General features: G+C 32.3%; 1 protein-coding gene across 1 annotated transcript; it reads right to left on the reverse strand.

Annotated features, from left to right (window-relative positions):
* Positions 1 to 1,810: 1,810 nt before the first annotated feature.
* Positions 1,811 to 20,480, reverse strand: LOC127728324 (sorting nexin-10-like). Its single transcript, XM_052235670.1, has 6 exons — positions 20,330 to 20,480; positions 12,130 to 12,216; positions 8,188 to 8,288; positions 7,418 to 7,516; positions 5,719 to 5,877; positions 1,811 to 3,706 (listed from the first exon to the last, which is right to left on the reverse strand). Exons 1-6 carry the CDS (start codon positions 20,363 to 20,365, stop codon positions 3,247 to 3,249), a joined length of 942 nt encoding a protein of 313 aa, XP_052091630.1. The 5' UTR covers positions 20,366 to 20,480; the 3' UTR covers positions 1,811 to 3,246.
* Positions 20,481 to 20,554: the final 74 nt, after the last annotated feature.

Here is a 20,554-nt window from a genome sequence, read left to right on the forward strand (position 1 = left end):
TTGATTTATCTCCCTTACACTGCTTTAAATTATGTTTTGTACTAAAGTATTTGTCCATTAACCAGGACAACCTTGTTTTTCCCCCTTTTTTGCCCCTAATTCCTAAACGGTTTGAGCCATAACCCCCCAAAGCAAATCCTAACCATCCCTTTGTGGTATGAAAACTTGTAGTATAATTTCAGAGAGATCCATACACCGTTCCACAGTTATTGTCTTGAAACTAGAAAATGCTTATTTTTGGCCCCTTTTTGGCCCCTCATTCCTTAACTGTTGGTACCATAACCCCCAAAATCAATCCCAACCTTCCTTTTGTGGTATTTAACCTTATGGTCAAATTTCAAAAAGATCCATTCACTTAAACTAAAGTTAGAGTGCGAAAACCAATGTGTATTCGGACGACGACGCCGGACGACGACGCCGGACGACGACGACGACGACAACGACGCCAACGTCATACCAATATACGACCACAAAATTTTTTTGCGGTCGTATAAAAACGCTAATCTTTGACTCTTCATATGGTTTCATTACTGGGGAGCAGTTCTACTGCCCAACAAGATAACAACCTTCAATTTATTATTTTAGAGTCAAATTCATAATTCCATAAATAAGTTTCTTGAAAAGGCTATAGCATGCTCCTTAGATGCTCCCTACCATATTTCAGGTGGCTCTTGATTAGTAATTCCTGAGAAAAATGTGAAAAAATTTCATGGGACAGAAAGAAAGATGGACTGAACAGGCATACAGATGAATACTAGGACAGAAAGACTGAAGTAACCCTGTATCATGCCTCCTTCAGAGTATGTAGACATGGTGGCAAACACCGCTATATCCTATGACGGAATGAAGGAAAGACAGAATGATGGACAAAGGTAAAACTATATGGCTGAGCCGACCACTTTGTGGCGGGCCATAAAAAAGTTCATCTTTAAAAAATTGAATAGGGGTACTGGGTAATACAATAAATACAAGAAGTTTGATATGCCGTAGTAAAATGTCCTCGCACTATTTAAATTAATCTCTATTTTGTTGATCTTGCATTGCTGATCATTTTTTCTGTTTTCAGTTTCTCTCTATATAGCTATCTAAACACAAATAAGGGTAATAAAAATCCTCGTTATAGAGTAGTCACTCCTATAAATAATTCATTAATGAATTCAGCAAAAGTTGACTTATTTTTATTATCTTGTCTTGCTGATCATTTTTGTCTATCTTTTTTTTCTTTGAAAGTAAATAACTTTTATTACATTTCTGCTGTTTTTCTCAGATTACTGTGAGTGTCTATCTTTTATAGTTTTCAAGATATTAGGCAAAACCCCAAAAATTGGTAAAAATTGCATTATAGAGCAAGAAGTCCACTAACGAGTTTACTAATGATTTTGGTCATGTTTAAATTATTTGTAGATCTGTGGTAAAAGATGGCCAACTTTACATGACGGCAAACAATCCTACCAAGTATAAGATCTTTCTAAAAAATAAACCCAAAGAAGTGGCATTTACAAGGTGTCATTGTTACAATACTAAAAATAAAATGATCAAACTCCTACAACTCCTGTAAAAAATTTTAAATCCAACTTAGGATATAGCATCATGGTCAAGAGAATATATTAAGAAAAACAATTCTACCAAGTATGAAAGCTTTATGTCAAATGTTTGAGTATTGATGTGTTTTAGATAGACTGACTGACAGAGACCATTACCATATCCCCGGTGGCACAACAAACGGGAGACAATTATCCATTCTTCAGCTGTTTTTGGCACATATAAATGTCTAATATTTCCAAATATATTTTAAAAGGATAACTAGTGATTCTTGTTGAATTGTTTAATAAATTCAAAATATGAACATACATCTCAATAAATTGTATACAAAATAATAGTAATACTGCAAGTAAAACAAATGACATCAAACACTTCTTGGAAAGAAAAAATGTATTATAATGAATATAAAACACATCCACCTTACTTAAGGTAACAGGTACTTATTTGGCCACCACACAGACTTTTGTATGCATATGAAAATAAGGATATGCAGAATAATTGCCAATGAGACAACTATCCATAAAGACCAGAGGACAAAGATATGAACAATTACATGTATGGCATTCCACAATAAGCTTAGTAAAAGGCCCTAGTATGACAAAATGTTAAACAATTCAAAAGAGAAAATGAAAGTTTTATTCAATAAGCTTACAACGTTGTTGTCTGATTCGCTTCCCTATGTCTCTCATTCTGCAGCTTTTGTGGCATGCAAGACAAAAATGATACATGTATCATAAACTTGTTGGTCAAATTGGAAAATTAAAAGAACATTGTTTGAGTTGATTCTGAAAATATCATAAATGAGCTTTTAAAACCTCTTTATTTATAGCTGGAACGAGTCTTCATCACAAAGATTGAAGGGATGCATACTGTAAACCAACTTATTTTCACGTTTAGCCCTTACTAGCTCATTACGTGCCGATTTAATTTCGCGATTATCAAATTTGCTTGATGTAGTTAAATAAGGAAAGATCAAAGTTTTACATATTCGTGACGATTTATATTCACGTTATTATTCTACTCGCGAAAGTCATGAAAAAATAAATCGCTTGCGAAAATTAGTTGGTTTACAGTAACTTACATATAAAGATTAATACACAGCTTATACACTGAAACAGCTATCAACATGCTACATGTACACAAGCATTATCATTCACACTATTAAAATACTTATTTAAACACTGAAATAAATGATAATAAAAATCACTTGCAAGACAAACATTTAACACAACACATCCGAGATTACACAGCTATCATGTATACATTATTATAATAGCTGTTCATATCAAAAAAGTTCTAATGTGTGAAAATTCAAAATAAGATAGAAATCAGTAATTCAGAAATAGCTAAATATTCTAAGTTTCAGAGAGAAAAAACAGGAGTAAAAAAAGACCAATACAGTCACACAGTAAAAACCAATGTATCAGAAAAGACAATCAAAAATTGCAAACATTCATACTTCATCTAATACCAAGCAGGACTTAAAATTTTTTGAATTTACTGTAATTTAAAAAATATGAACATTTTATTGGTATGTTTTTTAAACACTTTAATCTCAAAGTGTCACTTGATTTCAACACCTTCCTTAAAGAAAACAAATACAAAAATTTTGTCTTAACTATTTAAATACAAAGATTTGTGATTCCCAAAGAAGATTAACGAACTGTATATCAAAAATATCAGCATCATGGTTGAAGATAATGTCTATCTTTTGGTAGTATTGATACTGAAATTGTCAGAAATTTGATAATCATCTTCAAAATCAACTTCAGATATTAAATTTGAATCTACTTTTACTTGTTTTGAAATACCTCTTCTTAATTCTATCTCCTTAACTTTACAGTCGTCCTCTAATATTTTATCAGCATGTATTGTTTTTGAAGTTCTTTGACTAGAATTTTGTTTTAAAAGCTCTGGTGAAGATGATTTTTCTGTATTAGAAGAAACTCCAGAGTCCTGTTCACTAAAATTATCATAGGCAACTAAAGAGACAGAAGGATACTCAGTCAATTTATCCTCTTCATCAGAAAATGATGAACTGATATCAGAATTATTCGAATCGCTACACTCTTCAACATTTAGACTTTCTGACTTTGTTGGCTCGTCTTTTTTCACATGTGCCCATTCATTATTCTCTTCTGTAGTGGAAAGACCACAAAATTCTCTGAAATACACAATGCAAAAGTGAATGATTGATATATTGTAAATGAATTGTGTCTGTGTTTAGGAAGACATTATAAACCAAATAAAATGCTCCGCTGGGCGCAGCTTGATACGATCACAGAGGTCGAACCCTGAACAGTTGGGGAAGTATGGACACAACAGTCAATCTTGATACAGCACTGAATTTGGATTGTGTTTAAATATTTGACACAGCATAGGCTTCTGACACAGAATGAATGTGGTCTAAGAACTTAAAAATCTTTAATTTACCTATTCAAACCATATCATTATTATTTGCTTTTATATATAAATCAGAAATAACCAATTTAAAATGAAAAATTTTAAAGAAAAAAAAAGGAAACCCCCCCCCCCCCCAATTTTTTGAACCCCCTTATGATTCATCACCCCAAAACTCAATCCCAGCCTTCCCTTTGTGGTATGGTACCTTTCAGTACAATTTCAGAGAGATCCATACACTTGAACACAATTTATTGTCTGGAAACTAGAAAATGCTTGTTTTTTGGCCCCTTTTTGGCCCCAAATTCCTAAAAGTTTAGGGCAATTAGCCAAAAAACTCAAACCCAGCTTTCCCTTTGTGATATGTAACCTTGTAGTACAATTTCATAAAGATCCATACACTTACACACAAGTTATTGTTAAGAAACTAGAAAAATGCTTGTTTTTTCCCCTTTTTGGCCCCTAATTCCTAAAATTTTGAGGCAATTACCCCAAAAATCAATCAAAGCCTTCCCTTTGTGGTATGGTACCTTTCAGTACAATTTCAGAGAGATCCATACACTTGAACACAATTTATTGTCTGGAAACTAGAAAATGCTTGTTTTTTGGCCCCTTTTTGGCCCCAAATTCCTAAAAGTTTAGGGCAATTAGCCAAAAAACTCAAACCCAGCTTTCCCTTTGTGATATGTAACCTTGTAGTACAATTTCATAAAGATCCATACACTTACACACAAGTTATTGTTATGAAACTAGAAAAATGCTTGTTTTTTCCCCTTTTTGGCCCCTAATTCCTAAAATTTTGAGGCAATTACCCCAAAAATCAATCAAAGCCTTCCCTTTGTGGTATGGTACCTTGCAGTACAATTTCAGAGAGATCCATACACTTGAACACAAGTTATTGTCTGTAAACTAGAAAAATGCTTAATTTTGGCCCCTTATTCCTTAACGTTTTGGGCAATTACCCCTAAACTCAATTCCAGCTTTCCCTTTGTGATATGGAAGCTTGTAGTACAATTCCTTAAAGATCCATACACGTACACACCAGTTATTGTCATGAAACTAGAAAAATGCTTGTTTTTTGCCCCCTAATTCCTAAAATTTTAAGGCAATTACCCCCAAAATCAATCCCAGCATTCCCTTTGTGATATGGAACCTTGTCGTACAATGTCAGAGAGATCCATACACTAACACACAAGTTATGTCTGGAAGTTACAAAAATGCTTATTTTTGGCCCCTTATTCCTTAACTGTTGGTACCATAACCCCAAAAAATCAATCCCAACCTTCCTTTTGTGGTATTGAACCTTATGGTAAAATTTCATAGAGATCCATTCACTTAAACTAAAGTTAGAGAGCGAAAACCAATGTGTCTTCGGACGACAACGACGACGATAACGTCATACCAATATACGAAAAAATTTTGTGGTCGTATAAAAACAGCAGGTGCACAACTTTATGTCCTCGTGAAGAATCTGTGTAAGTCTGATTAAATAATCTGTCAAAAAAAAAAAATAATAAATACATCTGCTTAAAAAAAAATGAAATCTGTTTTTTTCTCCTAAAAATCACAAAACCACAATTACAAAACCTCATGAAAATTTATGATACTGTGAAGCACTCGATATCTTTTTTTGAAATTATGATCACTACGGTTTCAACAAATTTATAGAGAAACAGATTTTACCTCCTTATTCCATTAATTATGATATTTTACAAAATTAAATCTTATAATTTCATAAATTTGGTTAGTAACAAGGATCATTCATTATTTATATACCTGCAGTTTTCTTTTATACCATTTGCCTTCCATAAACTATCTAGAGAGAAAGCCGAGATTTTCCCTTCTATGTAATCTTTGATTTCTTTGATGGTGAGATTAGTTTGCAGAAACAAGTGCATAGTTGTATCAGACAAGAATACTTTCTCTGATAAAAGACTAAAAGATAAAATTTGTGTTTTTAAATTTCATTGTAATGTAGAATATCATATAACACTATTGAACTTAAAGAACTGATATATGCATTTCTAAAACCCTGACATCAGACTAGTGTAATTCTATGTGATGAGAGTTTTTCAATAACACTATTCTGCAGAAGTATTCAGCCATAATTTTAAATTGTATTCTTGGGTAAAGTTTGCTTATAATTAATGATCTATTGCTTTGAAATGGGATATACGACAGATGTATAACCATTCTTGTGGATGGACTAATAATATTAGTTTTAATTTTGTAAAGGGTGGTGTCAAGTGTTTTTATTTCTTTGGGGTCTATAATTTTTTCAATTTGAAACAGTACTATGATTTCCAGTAAAATGGTAAAGATATAAAATATGTAAAACTGTTACAATACATTAGAGATTATTCACTATCATCTTTAATTGTAATATAGAATATCATATAACACTATACAAACATAAATGAACTTATTTTATTCAAATAAATATACATTTTTAAATTTATCTATCTACTGTTTTTATGAAATGTATTCAAGAAATGGTTATTGATATGCATTTTTGATGAAACAAGACTCTATGGTAGATTTTCAGTCCACGAAGGTACTTTAAAAAGAGTTCATTTGCTAATTGCTTTCAATGCTTTGTGTTATTGTCACAGTTTATTTGGAATAGTGTGACAGGTTTTAGAATTACTCCAGTCAAAATCTAATATAAAATTACCCAGATTAAAAATGTCAAATTTAAATTAAATGAGGTAAAATTATTTGTATTTACCTGATTATCAAAGAAACATGTTTTTATGCACATACATTTGTATATCATTTTCAATACTTTTTTCAACTGTTGTTAAAGTTGCATACATTTTGGATTCAACTCTTAAGCATGTAATGGTCGAAAATTAACAGCTTACAATATTGCTTATGAAAATAATGTTCAAGTTTAAATAGATTGATAAATGACCTCAAAGTTTTACACCTTACATCTGATTAAGGTCAACTACGACTTAGAAGTGATAAACATTTCTTATAAAAAGGAGTGAACTGACAATTTTGGTAATTTGACCTATTTAATTTGCAGATCTTGTTCTGCTGATAATTTTTTCCATAAAAACTTTCTCTGTATCTTATTATAGTTATAACTATAATAGGCAATAATGAAAACAAAATGGTTAAATTAGTCACAATTATCCTTATAAGAGGTTGTCTGACAGTTTTCATGTAAACGAACAGTAGTTAGATCTCAACATTCTGAAAATTTCTGACCCTGTCAGATTTTCTAAATCTATGGTGTGTTTTCAAGATAATAAACAAAAGCTTCATTTAGCCACATCCTCCATGTTGGTTGGCAGATGGGAATATCATACACCAATTTAAAACTAAATACCTTAATGGTAAATGTGGCAAGGTTAAATTTTAATTGGCCAAGTAGTTTCAGAGGAAAAGATTTTGTAAAAGTTAACAGACGTTGGCAGGTCAGGTGAGCTAAAAATCTGTGCCAATGTCCATATTATGTATGACTTACTAGTTCAGAAAATCTTCTAAACCTGTCATCCTGAATGCAATAAAGCTAGGATCAAATCTGTCTCCAAAATATTTCTTTGGTGGTAATTGTGGAGGCATCCTGTCAAAATAAACAGAATAAAACTTGTTACAAAAGATATATGCTTGTTTTCTCAAGGGTTCAAAACAAAGTTCCATGGAGATCAAATTTGATATGACAATAACAATAAAATTACTAAACATAAAAGTTTAGGACTATCATATCATTCAACTTAAATAAAATTTCTGCAGTCTGTGCAGCATTGCCAACAAAAAGCTGTTCTTATATTTCCATGGACCTATTTTAAATTGTTTTCCAGAGTGGCAGTCATCTTTGAGTTCAGATCAATTGTAAAATTTAGGGTGTTCCTTCATCTGATTATCCCTACAGTATTGTAATTCAATCTTGAAAAAGCTTTTAGTGGGGATAATGACTTTGGGTGTGTTTTCCCTTTTTGCAGAATCATAAAATAGATATCAATGCATAATATCACTCTACACAAGGAGCAATTTCAATAAGAGATTACATAGTATTTACTTTTGCTTCAGGATCAGAAAAAAAAATACATTCCTGACAATTTGGTTTCATTTATCCAAGTGGCTCTGCAAACAAGCTATATATTGACATTTAACAAAAGTTTACAAATTAGACAGATGAAACGAAGGCACTGGTCACAAAGTAAAGAGAAAAAAATCACATAGTGAGAAAGGGAACTCATTGTAAAATATGGAATTTCAGCTAGAATTACATACACTAAAGGGTGATGATTCTTCAGAGTTTTCCTCAGCCATTCAAACTCTGAGTATCTTCTTCTTGTGGTAGATGTACTCAAACAGAATGACTTATTCGATGTCTGAAAGAAAAGAAAATAAACTGCTTCGCTGAGCGCAGCTGGATACGCCCGTAGAGGTCCAACCCTGAACAGTTGGGGCAAAAATGGACACAATATTCAAGCTTGATACAGGTCTGAATTTGGATTGTAATTAAATATTTGACACATTATAGGTTTCTGACACAGAATAAATGTAGTCAAAGAACTTGAAATTGGTTATATGAAAGATTTCTTGCTGTTGTGCAATACACTGTGCTGTAGCGTAATACTTAGTAAATCTGTTGTCAGACTATAAATAAATAAAATCTTATAACTGGGAAACATAAAATCAAAAATTTTAAAAAATCAAAAGGGAGCTTACAAAAATAGATATAAACAATTTACCAAAGTTTCATAAAAAATGCTGAAAGCATTTTTGAGTTATTGTCCGAAAACTGGAAAATCCCCCTTTTTGTAATGAATAAAACTCCATAAATCAGAAACGTATAGTCTGAAATTTATAATAATCAAAAGGGAGCTCATGTCGATAGAAATAAACAATTCACCAAAGTTTCTTGCAAATTGGTGAAATTGTTTTTGAGTTATTGTCTGAAAACTGGAAAATCCCCCTTTTTTAATGAATAAAACCCCAAAACTCGAAAACAGTAAATCCGAAATTTATAAAAAACAAAAGGGAGCTCACTTCAATAGATATGAACAATTCACAAAAGTTTCTTGCAAATTGGTGATATCTTTTTTCGAGTTATTGTCTGAAAACTGGAAAATCCCCCCCTTTTTTAATGAATAAAATCCCAAAACTCGGAAACGGTAAATCCAAAATTTATAAAAAACGAAAGGGAGCTCACGTCAATAGATATTCACCAAAGTTTCATGCATATTGGTTAAAGCGTTTTTGAATTAATGACCGACATGTTGACGACGGACAGACGGTCAACGGTATACCATAATACGTCCCGTAAACGGGCGTATAAATATGCAACAGCAAAATATCAACTGGCTTTCATAATAAATACTGTGAACTGTGAAATGTAGTCAGTTATAAAAATGAGGAGATATGGTATATATTTCCACATGTAGCCAGGGGGCTCTTCCAATATCATCAATGAATATTAAGTTTGACTACTGAAGAGACATCATGGCTACGTAACATGCCTGATATTATAGTTCTACTATTAACATATCTCATATAAAAATAGAAGAAATTCATTTTTACAAAGTAATTTATGAATCAAACAGGTGAAGCATGATGGAAACCATGAAATTGATCATTTCAAGGTCAAATGACTACTGTCAGCTATCTATAATCAAACCTATTCTATTTAGACTAAATAATCCTGTGTGACCGAGAAATGTTAGACCAAATAAAGTCCATGCATTGTTACTTAAAAATATGTATATTGTTACTGAGAAATTTACATACTAGTATTCATTTTAACTAAACATAAATCCTTAAAATAATAGATCAATTGGTTTTTTTTTATAAAGGGAAGCATTTAGTAATGAAACATCAAATGAACAAAAATGTATAAATATAAACAATGTCAATGAATACAAAAAAATATTTAAATAAAATGCTCCGCAGGGCGCAGCTTGATACGACCGCAGAGGTCGAACCCTGAACAGTTGGGGCAAGTATGAATACAACATTCAAGCTTGATACAGCTTTGCATTTGGATTGTGATTAAATATTTGACACAGCATAGGTTTCTGACACAGAATGAATGTGGTCTAAGAACTTAAAAATTTTAAATTGGACATTCACCTATTATGGTCCAATATCCAAAATCTAAATACATGGTTAGATTCAGCATATCAAAGAACCCCAAGAATTCAATTTTTGATGAAATCAAACAAAGTTTAATTTTGGACCCTTTTGACCTCAATGTGGACAAAGTTGATAACGGGGCCCAAAAATAAAAAATCTAATTACATGGTTAGATTCAGCATATCAAAGAACCCCATATATTCAATTTTTGTTGAAATCAAACAAAGTTTAATTTTGGACCCGATTTGGACCAACTTGAAAACTGGGCCCATAATCAAAAATCTAAATACATGTTTAGATTCAGCATATCAAAGAACCATAAGAATTCAATTTTTGTTAAAATCAAACTAAGTTTAATTTTGGACCCTTTGGACATTAATGTAGACCAATTTGAAAACGGAACCAAAAATTAAGAATCTAAATACACGGTTAGATTCGGCATATCAAAGAACCCCAATAATTCAATTTTTGATGAAATCAAACAAAGTTTAATTTTGGACCCTTTGGACCTCAATGTGGACCAATTTAAAAACGGGGCCCAAAATCCAAAAACTAAATACACGGTTAGATTCAGCATATTAAAGAACCCCAAAAATTCAAGAATAAAACCCCATTGAAATTGGTCAAGAAATAAGCAATTTATACGAAGTATCTTCTTTTGCACAATACTGTGCAATTAAATATTTCTTGCTATTGTGCAATACTGTACAATTGACAATTTCTTGCTATTGCGCAATATTGTGCTATTTGATATTTCTTGCTATTGCGCAATACTGTGCAATTGAAGATTTCTTGCTATTGCGCAATACTGTGCAATTGAAGATTTCTTGCTATTGTGCAATACTGTGCAATTGAAAATTTCTTGCTATTGCACAATACTTATTATATAATAATTTACACATCCTGTTTGGTGTGTATCTCCTACCATATCATAATTATTTGCTTTTAAATATAAATCAGAAATAACCAACTTAAAATGGAAAATTTTAAAAGAAAAAAAAAAGGAAAAAAAGAAAAAAAAGGGAAAAAAAAAAAAAATCCCCCCCCCCCCAATTTTTTGAACCCCCTTATGATTCATCACCTCCATACTTAATCCCAGCCTTCCCTTTGTGGTATGGTACCTTGCAGTACAATTTCAGAGAGATCCATACACTTGAACACAAGTTATTGTCTGGAAACTAGGAAAATGTGTTTTTTGGCCCCTTTTTGGCCCCAAATTCCTAAACGTTTAGGGCAATTACCCCCAAACTCAAACCCAGGTTTCCCTTTGTGATATGGAACCTTGTAGTACAATTTCAGAAAGATCCATACACTTACACACAAGTTATTGTCCTGAAACTAGAAAAATGCTTGTTTTTTGCCCCTTTTTGGCCCCTAATTCCTAAAATATTGAGGCAATTACCCCCATCATCAATCCCAGCATTCCCTTTGTGGTATGGTACATTGCAGTACAATTTCAGAGAGATCCATACACTTGAACACAAGTTATTGTCTGGAAACTAGAAAAATGCTTATTTTTGGCCCCTTTTTGGCCCCCAATTCCTAAACGTTTCGCCAATTACCCCCAAACTCAATTCCAGCTTTCCCTTTGTGATATGGAACCTTGTAGTACAATTTCAGAAAGATCCATACACTTACACACAAGTTATTGTCATGAAACTAGAAAAATGCTTGTTTTTTGCCCCTTTTTTGGCCCCTAATTCCTAAAATTTTGAGGCAATTACCCCCAAAATCAATCCCAGCATTCCTTTTGTGATATGGAACCTTGTGGTACAATGTCAGAGAGATCCATACACTAACACACAAGTTATGTCTAGAAGTTACAAAAATGCTTATTTTTGGCCCCTAATTCCTTTACTGTTGGTACCATAACCCCCAAAATCAATCCCAACCTTCCTTTTGTGGTATTGAACCTTGTGGTAAAATTTCATAGAGATCCATTCACTTAAACTAAAGTTAGAGTGCGAAAACCAATGTGTCTTCAGACGACGCCGGACGACGCCAGACGACGACGACGCCAACGTCATACCAATATACGACCACAAAAATTTTTTTGAAATCGTATAAAAACTAGAATTTCAAAAAGTATAATCTTACATTTACAGCAATCTCATAACTTGTATATCTTCCTTTATCCCAGGTGTTGTGAGTCACTGGATTTCTAACAGAAATGTCTAACACAGACTGAAAAAATACTATTATATTAAAAATCATAAAAGGAGTATATTCAAGCAAATATGTTGAGTTGATTTAAGTTTCATTAAGAATATTTGAAAAATAGAATTAAGTCCCATAGTATAACTATCTAAAAAAATATAAAAAAAAAATTATTGTTTTAACTAGAAACAAACCACAAATACTTTAGTATTTTTTACGAAGTATTTGCCAAGACTTGAACCACATGTGGAATAGGGCGAATGTCAGCAAACCTATATAAATTCATAAAATGATTGTCCTGCAAAATATTAGACTAAAGTTTAGGAACAGTATTTAATGAATATTTTTGGGCTTTTCTCTAAAAATAAGCATAGTAAACATTATACCTTTTTAGAAATTATTCAAAAATGCACAACAAACATTAATTAATCAACATATCAAGGATATGAAATGTATGATAGTTCGAGAACATTGCAATAAAAGTTTTCATTTTTATACTTGTCCAATATAAACATAAAAAAATCAATAAAGAATATCTGTTTATCCATCTGTAAAGTTTCCTCATTCATCAGTGTTTATTAGCTGTTCAATTTCTTAATCAATGAAACCAAATCATAAACTTTTCCATTGATTATCTCCCCTTTTCTGCTCAATATTTGCAGTCTTTTTAAAATAATATATATATATATATATATAACTTGAAACTTTCAAAAACAAAATTATGATGACTGGTTTATATTTAGATTCCAAATTGTATACATGAACATATGAGATTAAATTTATTTGGAACTAGGCTCTCAGCCATCTGACATCTTCATCAGGTGTCAATTAATGAGCATGTAACTTTTGCTAATATAAATTGTTGATGTTTGTACTTGTACATTATACAAAAAACAAAAATTCAGCCAGACATAACATAATCGACTACTCACTTGGGTTAAATTATATATAAAATAGTTTGATATTATGCTGGCCTGTCACTTTACCTTCATTGCAGTTAGAGTGAAAAAAATATATAGAATACAATTGTGGCACTACAACCCACTAACTGAATACAAAAATGTACTCTTAATCAAAGGCACACAGATTTACAAGCTGTCAATTTTTAATTACATACCTGTGGCATAACTATTTTATCATGTTCTGTTGTTAATGAAAAAATGTAAATATCTGTGTTTATACCAATTACACACACTTCTGAATCAGATAATGCAACAAAATTTGATTCTGGTCATATGTAAAGTCATCTATGTAACAATTATTGTACAAATGATAACAAAGTTATACAAATGAAGATAACAAATTGGATTTGATTTTGGATATCTATAGATGTACTAAGTAACTTTCACACCTACATTGTATACTCAATATAATACATTTAGAAATAAAAACTGATTGTTACCACCACATGACTTAACATAAAAATCCTTCAAATAAACCTGATGCACATCAAGTTCCAAATGACAGAATGCATAATAACAAATGTCAGTAACTCAAAGTCTGTTGATTGTCTAAAACTAAGAGAGGTGATCTAGTGATCATAGATACCCCTGCCTACAGCAACTGAGAGATCATGATTTTGTTTAGTGGTCCAAACATTCCATTAAAATTTCAATCAATTTCAAAAAAGGATTCTCCATTTATTATCGGCAAACCACAAAATTTTGAATTTTTCCAACAATCAAGTACCATAACTCTTGAATGGTAAAGGTGAAAACAGCTAAAATCAAACCTACAGGACATTAGCTGTCAAATTCATGTTCAACAATTCGACTCAAAATCTCATATTTATTTACAACATACTTTAATAAAAGTCTATCCAAATTACAATAAAAATCCTAAAGAATTAATTATCAATGCATGGACTCTTAATAATGTATCAACATTTCGTGGGCATTTTAGAATAGATGCCATCTAATTAACCATCAACTTGATCTCCGAAGAATTCTTAATGTCATATGACCTGGTTTAAACATAAATATAAATACACTGCAAGCACACGAAATCGTACGACGACTATTTTTCTAGGTCTGTTTGATTTCATGTCATAGATTAAACAAATATGTAAATCATCGTTTTACCTGTGTTTGAATGATTTTTTTGTGGGCAGAATAGTCAATGTAAGGGATCTTCCTGGTGGCTGCCTTGTTCCACTTTTCAATGTTGACATTCTTTTCTTTGTAATAACTAAACATGCTCAGACCATGCAAAGCCCATCCCAGTTATGGGTTAAATTGAAGTTTGCATGAATAATTAAAATGAGTTGAATTATTGACTTGCACAAATGAAGCAAACACAGCTAATAGGGAAATATTATTTTGCAATTCCGCTTTAATAGATTTGAAACAAACTATCCATGACCAGTGCACAATCTAAAAACAATATTGTCGACATCATGATATTTAAAATGTTAACATGATATGGTGTCAACATCGTTAACATTTCAAGAACTCTTATATACTGTTTACATCGTTTATATTGTGTATATATCGTTTACATTAAGGTATAAAACCACTAATTCATAGCCCCATTGCTTTCTATGTTAAATTCTGCAATTTCAAGCATTAATGGCTACTTTATCTTAAGTTCAAATAAAGTGGCAGTTATTTCATGTCAAAACTGTACCTTATCCTGACTTGTGCTGAAAAAATCAACATAACTTTAATTGCATATTAGAGCGTACTGGTTCCCGGAAGTTTGATAGTACAAAAACAGGAACTTCTCATCTGAACAACAGGCCAAATGAGCCCTCCTATTAAAATGTCAAATACTTCTCTATTATTCAAATAAAACTTTCAACAAGGCTTCTACAGTGATCCCAAGTCCCCAAGCTTTCATTTGATACTAAAACAACCCAAATATTCCTGCTTTTGACAAAGAAACAGCTATGCGTAGGAACTATTTTGTTTAACATATGTACTACTTTCTCGTATGTTCTTTCAGACCGGGCCTGAATTAGTGGTTCTATACCTATAACAGCACCAAACTTGTTATATTGACTTCTGCTTGACTTAATTTCCTTCTATGATCTATTTCTAGCATAGAAAAACACATAAAGCTTTTGTCAAAACACTATATCACTAAATTCAAGCTCAAATTAGACTGGTAGTAACATATGCGTTAAACAAAGAAAACTACATATGGATACTAATAGTGACAGATATGACACTTTTTCAATTTTTACCACTTCTGATTTGTTAATATCTACTCAAGTAACAGTGTTCTTACCTATATGTCTTATTTTTATCAGAGATTCTTCCTTGAATATAAATACAGTGGTCCAAACATACAATATAAATGATAATTTTGTCCCCCCCCCCTTTTTTCTACATGTTGGAAAAGGAGAATGATTTGGTAAAAGAACATACTTTTATATATAAACATGGATCAGCAGGAGCAATTTATGTATATCTAAGCTAGACAACTTGCTAAAATGGTTATAAAATGCATTTCAAGTATTTTGGAATTCCTATATAAGTATACACCAGTTTTCTTTGAAATAAATAATTCACTAAGAAACACAATTAAACATGAACACTCACTAGATAATTTGACCAAAAACAATATTTATACTATAAACTAGTCATAATATACAAGTTTCATTGGTTTCAGTGTTAGATAATCCAAAAATTAAAATTTCAGGTAAAATCTTAACTGTGTGTATGCTAAATGACCAAAAAAGGCTAAATTACCTTATTGTAGCAATTTGAGGGCTGTAATTTGACACTAACATAATTGTTACATAAAAAAATAATGTAACATGATTTCTGACAACAAAAGTGACCAATTTTCACTGTAAAGTGTATGATTTCTAAAAAAAGAATTTCACATGTCTGTCAGTAATAGGTATAAAACCACTAATTCATAGCCCCATTGCTTTCTATGTTAAATTCTGCAATTTCAAGCATTAAAGGCTTCTTTATCTTAAGTTCAAATAAAGTGGCAGTTATTTCATGTCAAAACTGTACCTTATCCTGTCTTGTGCTGAAAAAATCAACATAACTTTAATTGCATATTAGAGCGTACTGGTTCCTGGAAGTTTGATAGTACAAAAACAGGAACTTCTGATCTGAACAACAGGCCAAATGAGCCCTCCTATTAAAATTTCATATACTTCTTTATTATTCAATTAAAATTTTCAACAAGGGTTCTACAGTGATTCCAAGTCCCCAAGCTTTCATTTGATACTAAAACAAACCAAATAATCCTGCTATTGACAAAGATACAGCTATGCGTAGGAACTATTTTGTTTAACATATGACTACTTTCTTGTATGTTCTTTCAGACCGGGCCTGAATTAGTGGTTCTATACCATTAATACGAGATTAACAATGTTGACACAATATCGTGTTAACGTCATTTACATTGTAAGAACTCCTATATACTGTTTACCTCGTTTACATTGTTAACATTGCGATGTTTATAATGTAAAGATATCTTGTTGACATCCCTATATTAACAAGACTTACATGATATTGTGTCAACATTGTTTTCATTGTAACAACTCTTATATAAAAATAAGGAGATGAGGTATACTTGCCAATGATACAATACCATACTGTTTACATCATTGACATTGCGATGTATACAATGTATTATCAATATCAGTGTTTACATCCTTTACATAGCAGTGTTCACGATATCATGTCTACATCATTTATATTGTATGAACTCTTATATACTTTTTACATCGTTAACTTCACGATATTTACAATGTATTGATGATATCATGTTTACATTGTTTACATTTATGACTAATTATAGGAGTTATTGCCAATTAAAGGAGACTTTCCTCTTAAATTTTTCTATTATTGCTAATATCAAACAATTATTTCAAACACTAAAAGTGTTAACAAAAATAAATTAATTTTGGCAGTAATATGGCAGTAAAAATGCCTAAAGAACATAACTATTTCATGAATATGAGTATTTTAATTAAATGAATTTCTTTTTTTTTTCTTTTTTAGTTTCTTATGCACAAAACTTTTACAGATAAATAGCAAATGAACATAATAAAGTTCATAAGTATTACATAATAAACGAAAATTATTATTAATTTAAACCATTGAATTATTCATTTAATATACAAATGATATAAGCAGAATGTTGACCAGCTATTGTCAACATTGCGATGTTGATGATGTAAACACAAAGGTAAAGACTAGGTACATGTATCTCCACCTATTGCAGTTCATTCAAAACTATGTTAATTGGCATTGCTATTGGGATTATGTTGTGGAACTACCAGATACATTTTTCTTGTATTAATGCACAAGGTAATATTAAATACAAATGTATTAGTGTTTTCATTACTTTATTATTTGTTATTTTTTCCCCAAATTGCACAGATTGTAAGCTAGATTTTACTTCTTTTAGTTGCTCTCACTTGACAGAGTACCAGCATGTCCTACCACAGTGTAGAAAATGTAGGTAATCTTAAAAATTATAAGCTTCCAGGATCAGAAGTCGGTAGTATGAAAATGGTCTAAACACGTTATCGCTATCTAGACCAATCCTGAAAAAAATACAGTATATTACCTATAGACAACGTCCTGTTTGTGTCAAGTGTTGCAAAAACAAATTAAAGGTCATCAGTAATGAGCTGAGAAACTTCAAGTCCTGGAAAAAGTTTTGAAATTTTAATAGATTATGATCCAAATTTTTGAAACACAAATTAAAAATGAATCCATGACAACTCGCCCCATTGCCAAATCACCCCAGACCAACTCCCCCAACTTTTAACCAACTTGCCCCTCTACTGAAAAGGAGTTAAATCCTAATGACTAAATGTCTGCTAACTTGCCCCACTTATGAAATGCAGTTTAATCCCTATGATTTTAGACCTACCAACTCACCGTGCTATTGAAAAGGAAATACATCCAGATGAATAAAGGCCTGACAACTCGCCCCAGTTATGAAAAGCTGTTTAATCCCAATGAATAAAGGTCTGCCAACTCGCCCCACTTATGAAAAAATAATTAAATCCTACTGAAATAAGGCATCTTGTTTTTACTTCTTTTATTTTGGTAGACACAAAGCAGAAAGAAGTAATTATAAGCATTTCTGTGACCTTATTGACCATTGTAATTGTTTAATGATAAAATTGAGAATGGAAATGGGGAATGTGTCAAAGAGACAACAACCCGACCATAGAACAGACAACAGCAGAAGGTCACCAACAGGTCTTCATGTCTGTTTTCTGGTTAATATAAAACACTGTTTTACAAGATAAAGCAATAATCATGGGTGTTTACATAATTTTATTCTCAGATGATAAGTTTGCACATGTACATAAGTGGGGCGAGTGGGCAGGACTAAATTCATCTGGATTTTACCTATTTTCATAAAAGGGGCTATATGGTAAACAAGAGTGGGGCCAGTTGGTAGAAAGTGGGATGATTTTGTCTGGGGCGATTTGGTAGTGGGGCAAGTTGTCTTGTTTACATTAAAGTCATAAAAATGTTTTTTTTGAAGTGTTTACGATCTTAAAGTATGCCTCGTTGAAAAGTTTTATGCACAATAAATTGTGTAATTTCAGAACTTATCTATCTAGATTGGAATAATAGTGATAAGCTGTATTGCCATAAATTGGATATTGGTTGAGAGCTTCATTAACAATTAGAAACAACATGTACTAGTTGAGGGTACATCATCAGATGAAACAGGTAGTTACAGGAGTGCCACAGGTTACAGTCATGGGACCCCTTCTCTTTCTCGTCTTTATAAACGACCTCCTGGAATCTGTCAAATCCAGTGTAAAATTGTTTGCTGATGGTTGCCTGATTTATCTGCCTACTAGATCTATCAGTGACTCCATCAAACAGCAAGAGGATTTAACACAACTGGATAAATGGGAAAAAGATTGGCAGATGGTATTCTATCCTCAGAAATGTACCACCATACACATCTGCAAGAAACACAACCTGATTAAGTTTGGCTACCATCTTCATGGTCATACCATTGAAAGCGTTCTAGGTGGGAAGTAACTTGGCATCTACATGTACATCAGTAAGAATCAGTCGTGTTGAGAGCACATCAACCAGACAACAGCAAAAGCCACCAGAACAGTTGGATTCCTGTGCAGGAATCTCAGGAAGTGTCCCAAGGAGGTACATGTAAAGAGCCAGGCTTACACAACAGTCATTAGTGAGGCCTGTCCTGGAGTATGCCAGCTCTGTCTGGGATCCAAACCAGCAAAGCAAATCCAGGAACTATAAAATGTACAATGCCTGGCTGCACGATTTGTCACAGGGAATTACTACACAAGGGACCCTGGCTGTGTCACAAACATGATTCAACAATTAGGTTGGTAACCACTAGAACACAGAAGAGCCAGGAACAGAGTAGTAATGTTCTATAAAATCGTGAACAGTGTTGTAGAAGTTCCTGTCCACCACCTGCTACAATTCCACAACACCAGGACCTGTGGCTCAATTGCACACAACATCAGACAGGTACAAACGAAATTTGACTCTTCAAATATTCATTTATACCTGTCACCATTATATCTTAGAATAACATACATCCAGATATCCGAGCTTCCCCATCTGTGGATCATTTTTGACACGCTATTCAAGCCGTAAGCGTGTCAACATGCACTATTACACAACTAATATAGAACACGTTACATTTTAACTGGACATTCAGACTTTACTTTAACTGTACATACATGTACTTGGAAGTTTTTAGCTGTTCATCATGCTGGAGTATCTACACTCAAAATGAGTCATGTAGATGCTTGACCTTTTTATAAATGTGCTTGGGTCTTGAAGTTGACCAATTTGGGAACTTGTAGGAGTCAATATTTGCAACTTTTTAATTCAGTTCAAATATTTCTTGCTTAACACATACTGACTTATTGAAGTCATAATTTGTCTTAAATTAAAGGGAGACAAATCTTGAAACCTACAAATTTAGACCTCTAGGCTCTATGAGTCAAAAGCAGATTTAGACTATTTATGTCTGAATCTGCTTTTGACTCATAACATTAGTTAGCTCTGACTGAATTTAGGAGGGGGACCCTTCAGCAATTTAACCTTACATGTATGTTATGGTAAAGGCTAAAGCATGATGACATTGATGTATGCAGGATATCAACTTTTGATTTATAGTTTACAAATTTACAGTGTTTGAGTTATACCTTTTGACTCTCAAGCCTGCTGGTGGCGTTCTCCATTAGTTAAGTACGAAACATTATATATACGTCATGGGAAATTAATAAGAAGCTTTCTATTTCCTGTCGTTTGCAGTTTTTTAGAAATTACCATATGATACGTCACGTGATGTCAACAAAATTCTAGACAACCTAAAAAGGTGAGCATAGTTTCGAGTACGAAACTTGAACTCGATAAGCCTCGCCCTTAAA

Source organism: Mytilus californianus, unplaced genomic scaffold (genome assembly GCF_021869535.1).
Source record: "Mytilus californianus isolate M0D057914Y unplaced genomic scaffold, xbMytCali1.0.p SCAF_2, whole genome shotgun sequence".
Taxonomy (NCBI): domain Eukaryota; kingdom Metazoa; phylum Mollusca; class Bivalvia; order Mytilida; family Mytilidae; genus Mytilus; species Mytilus californianus.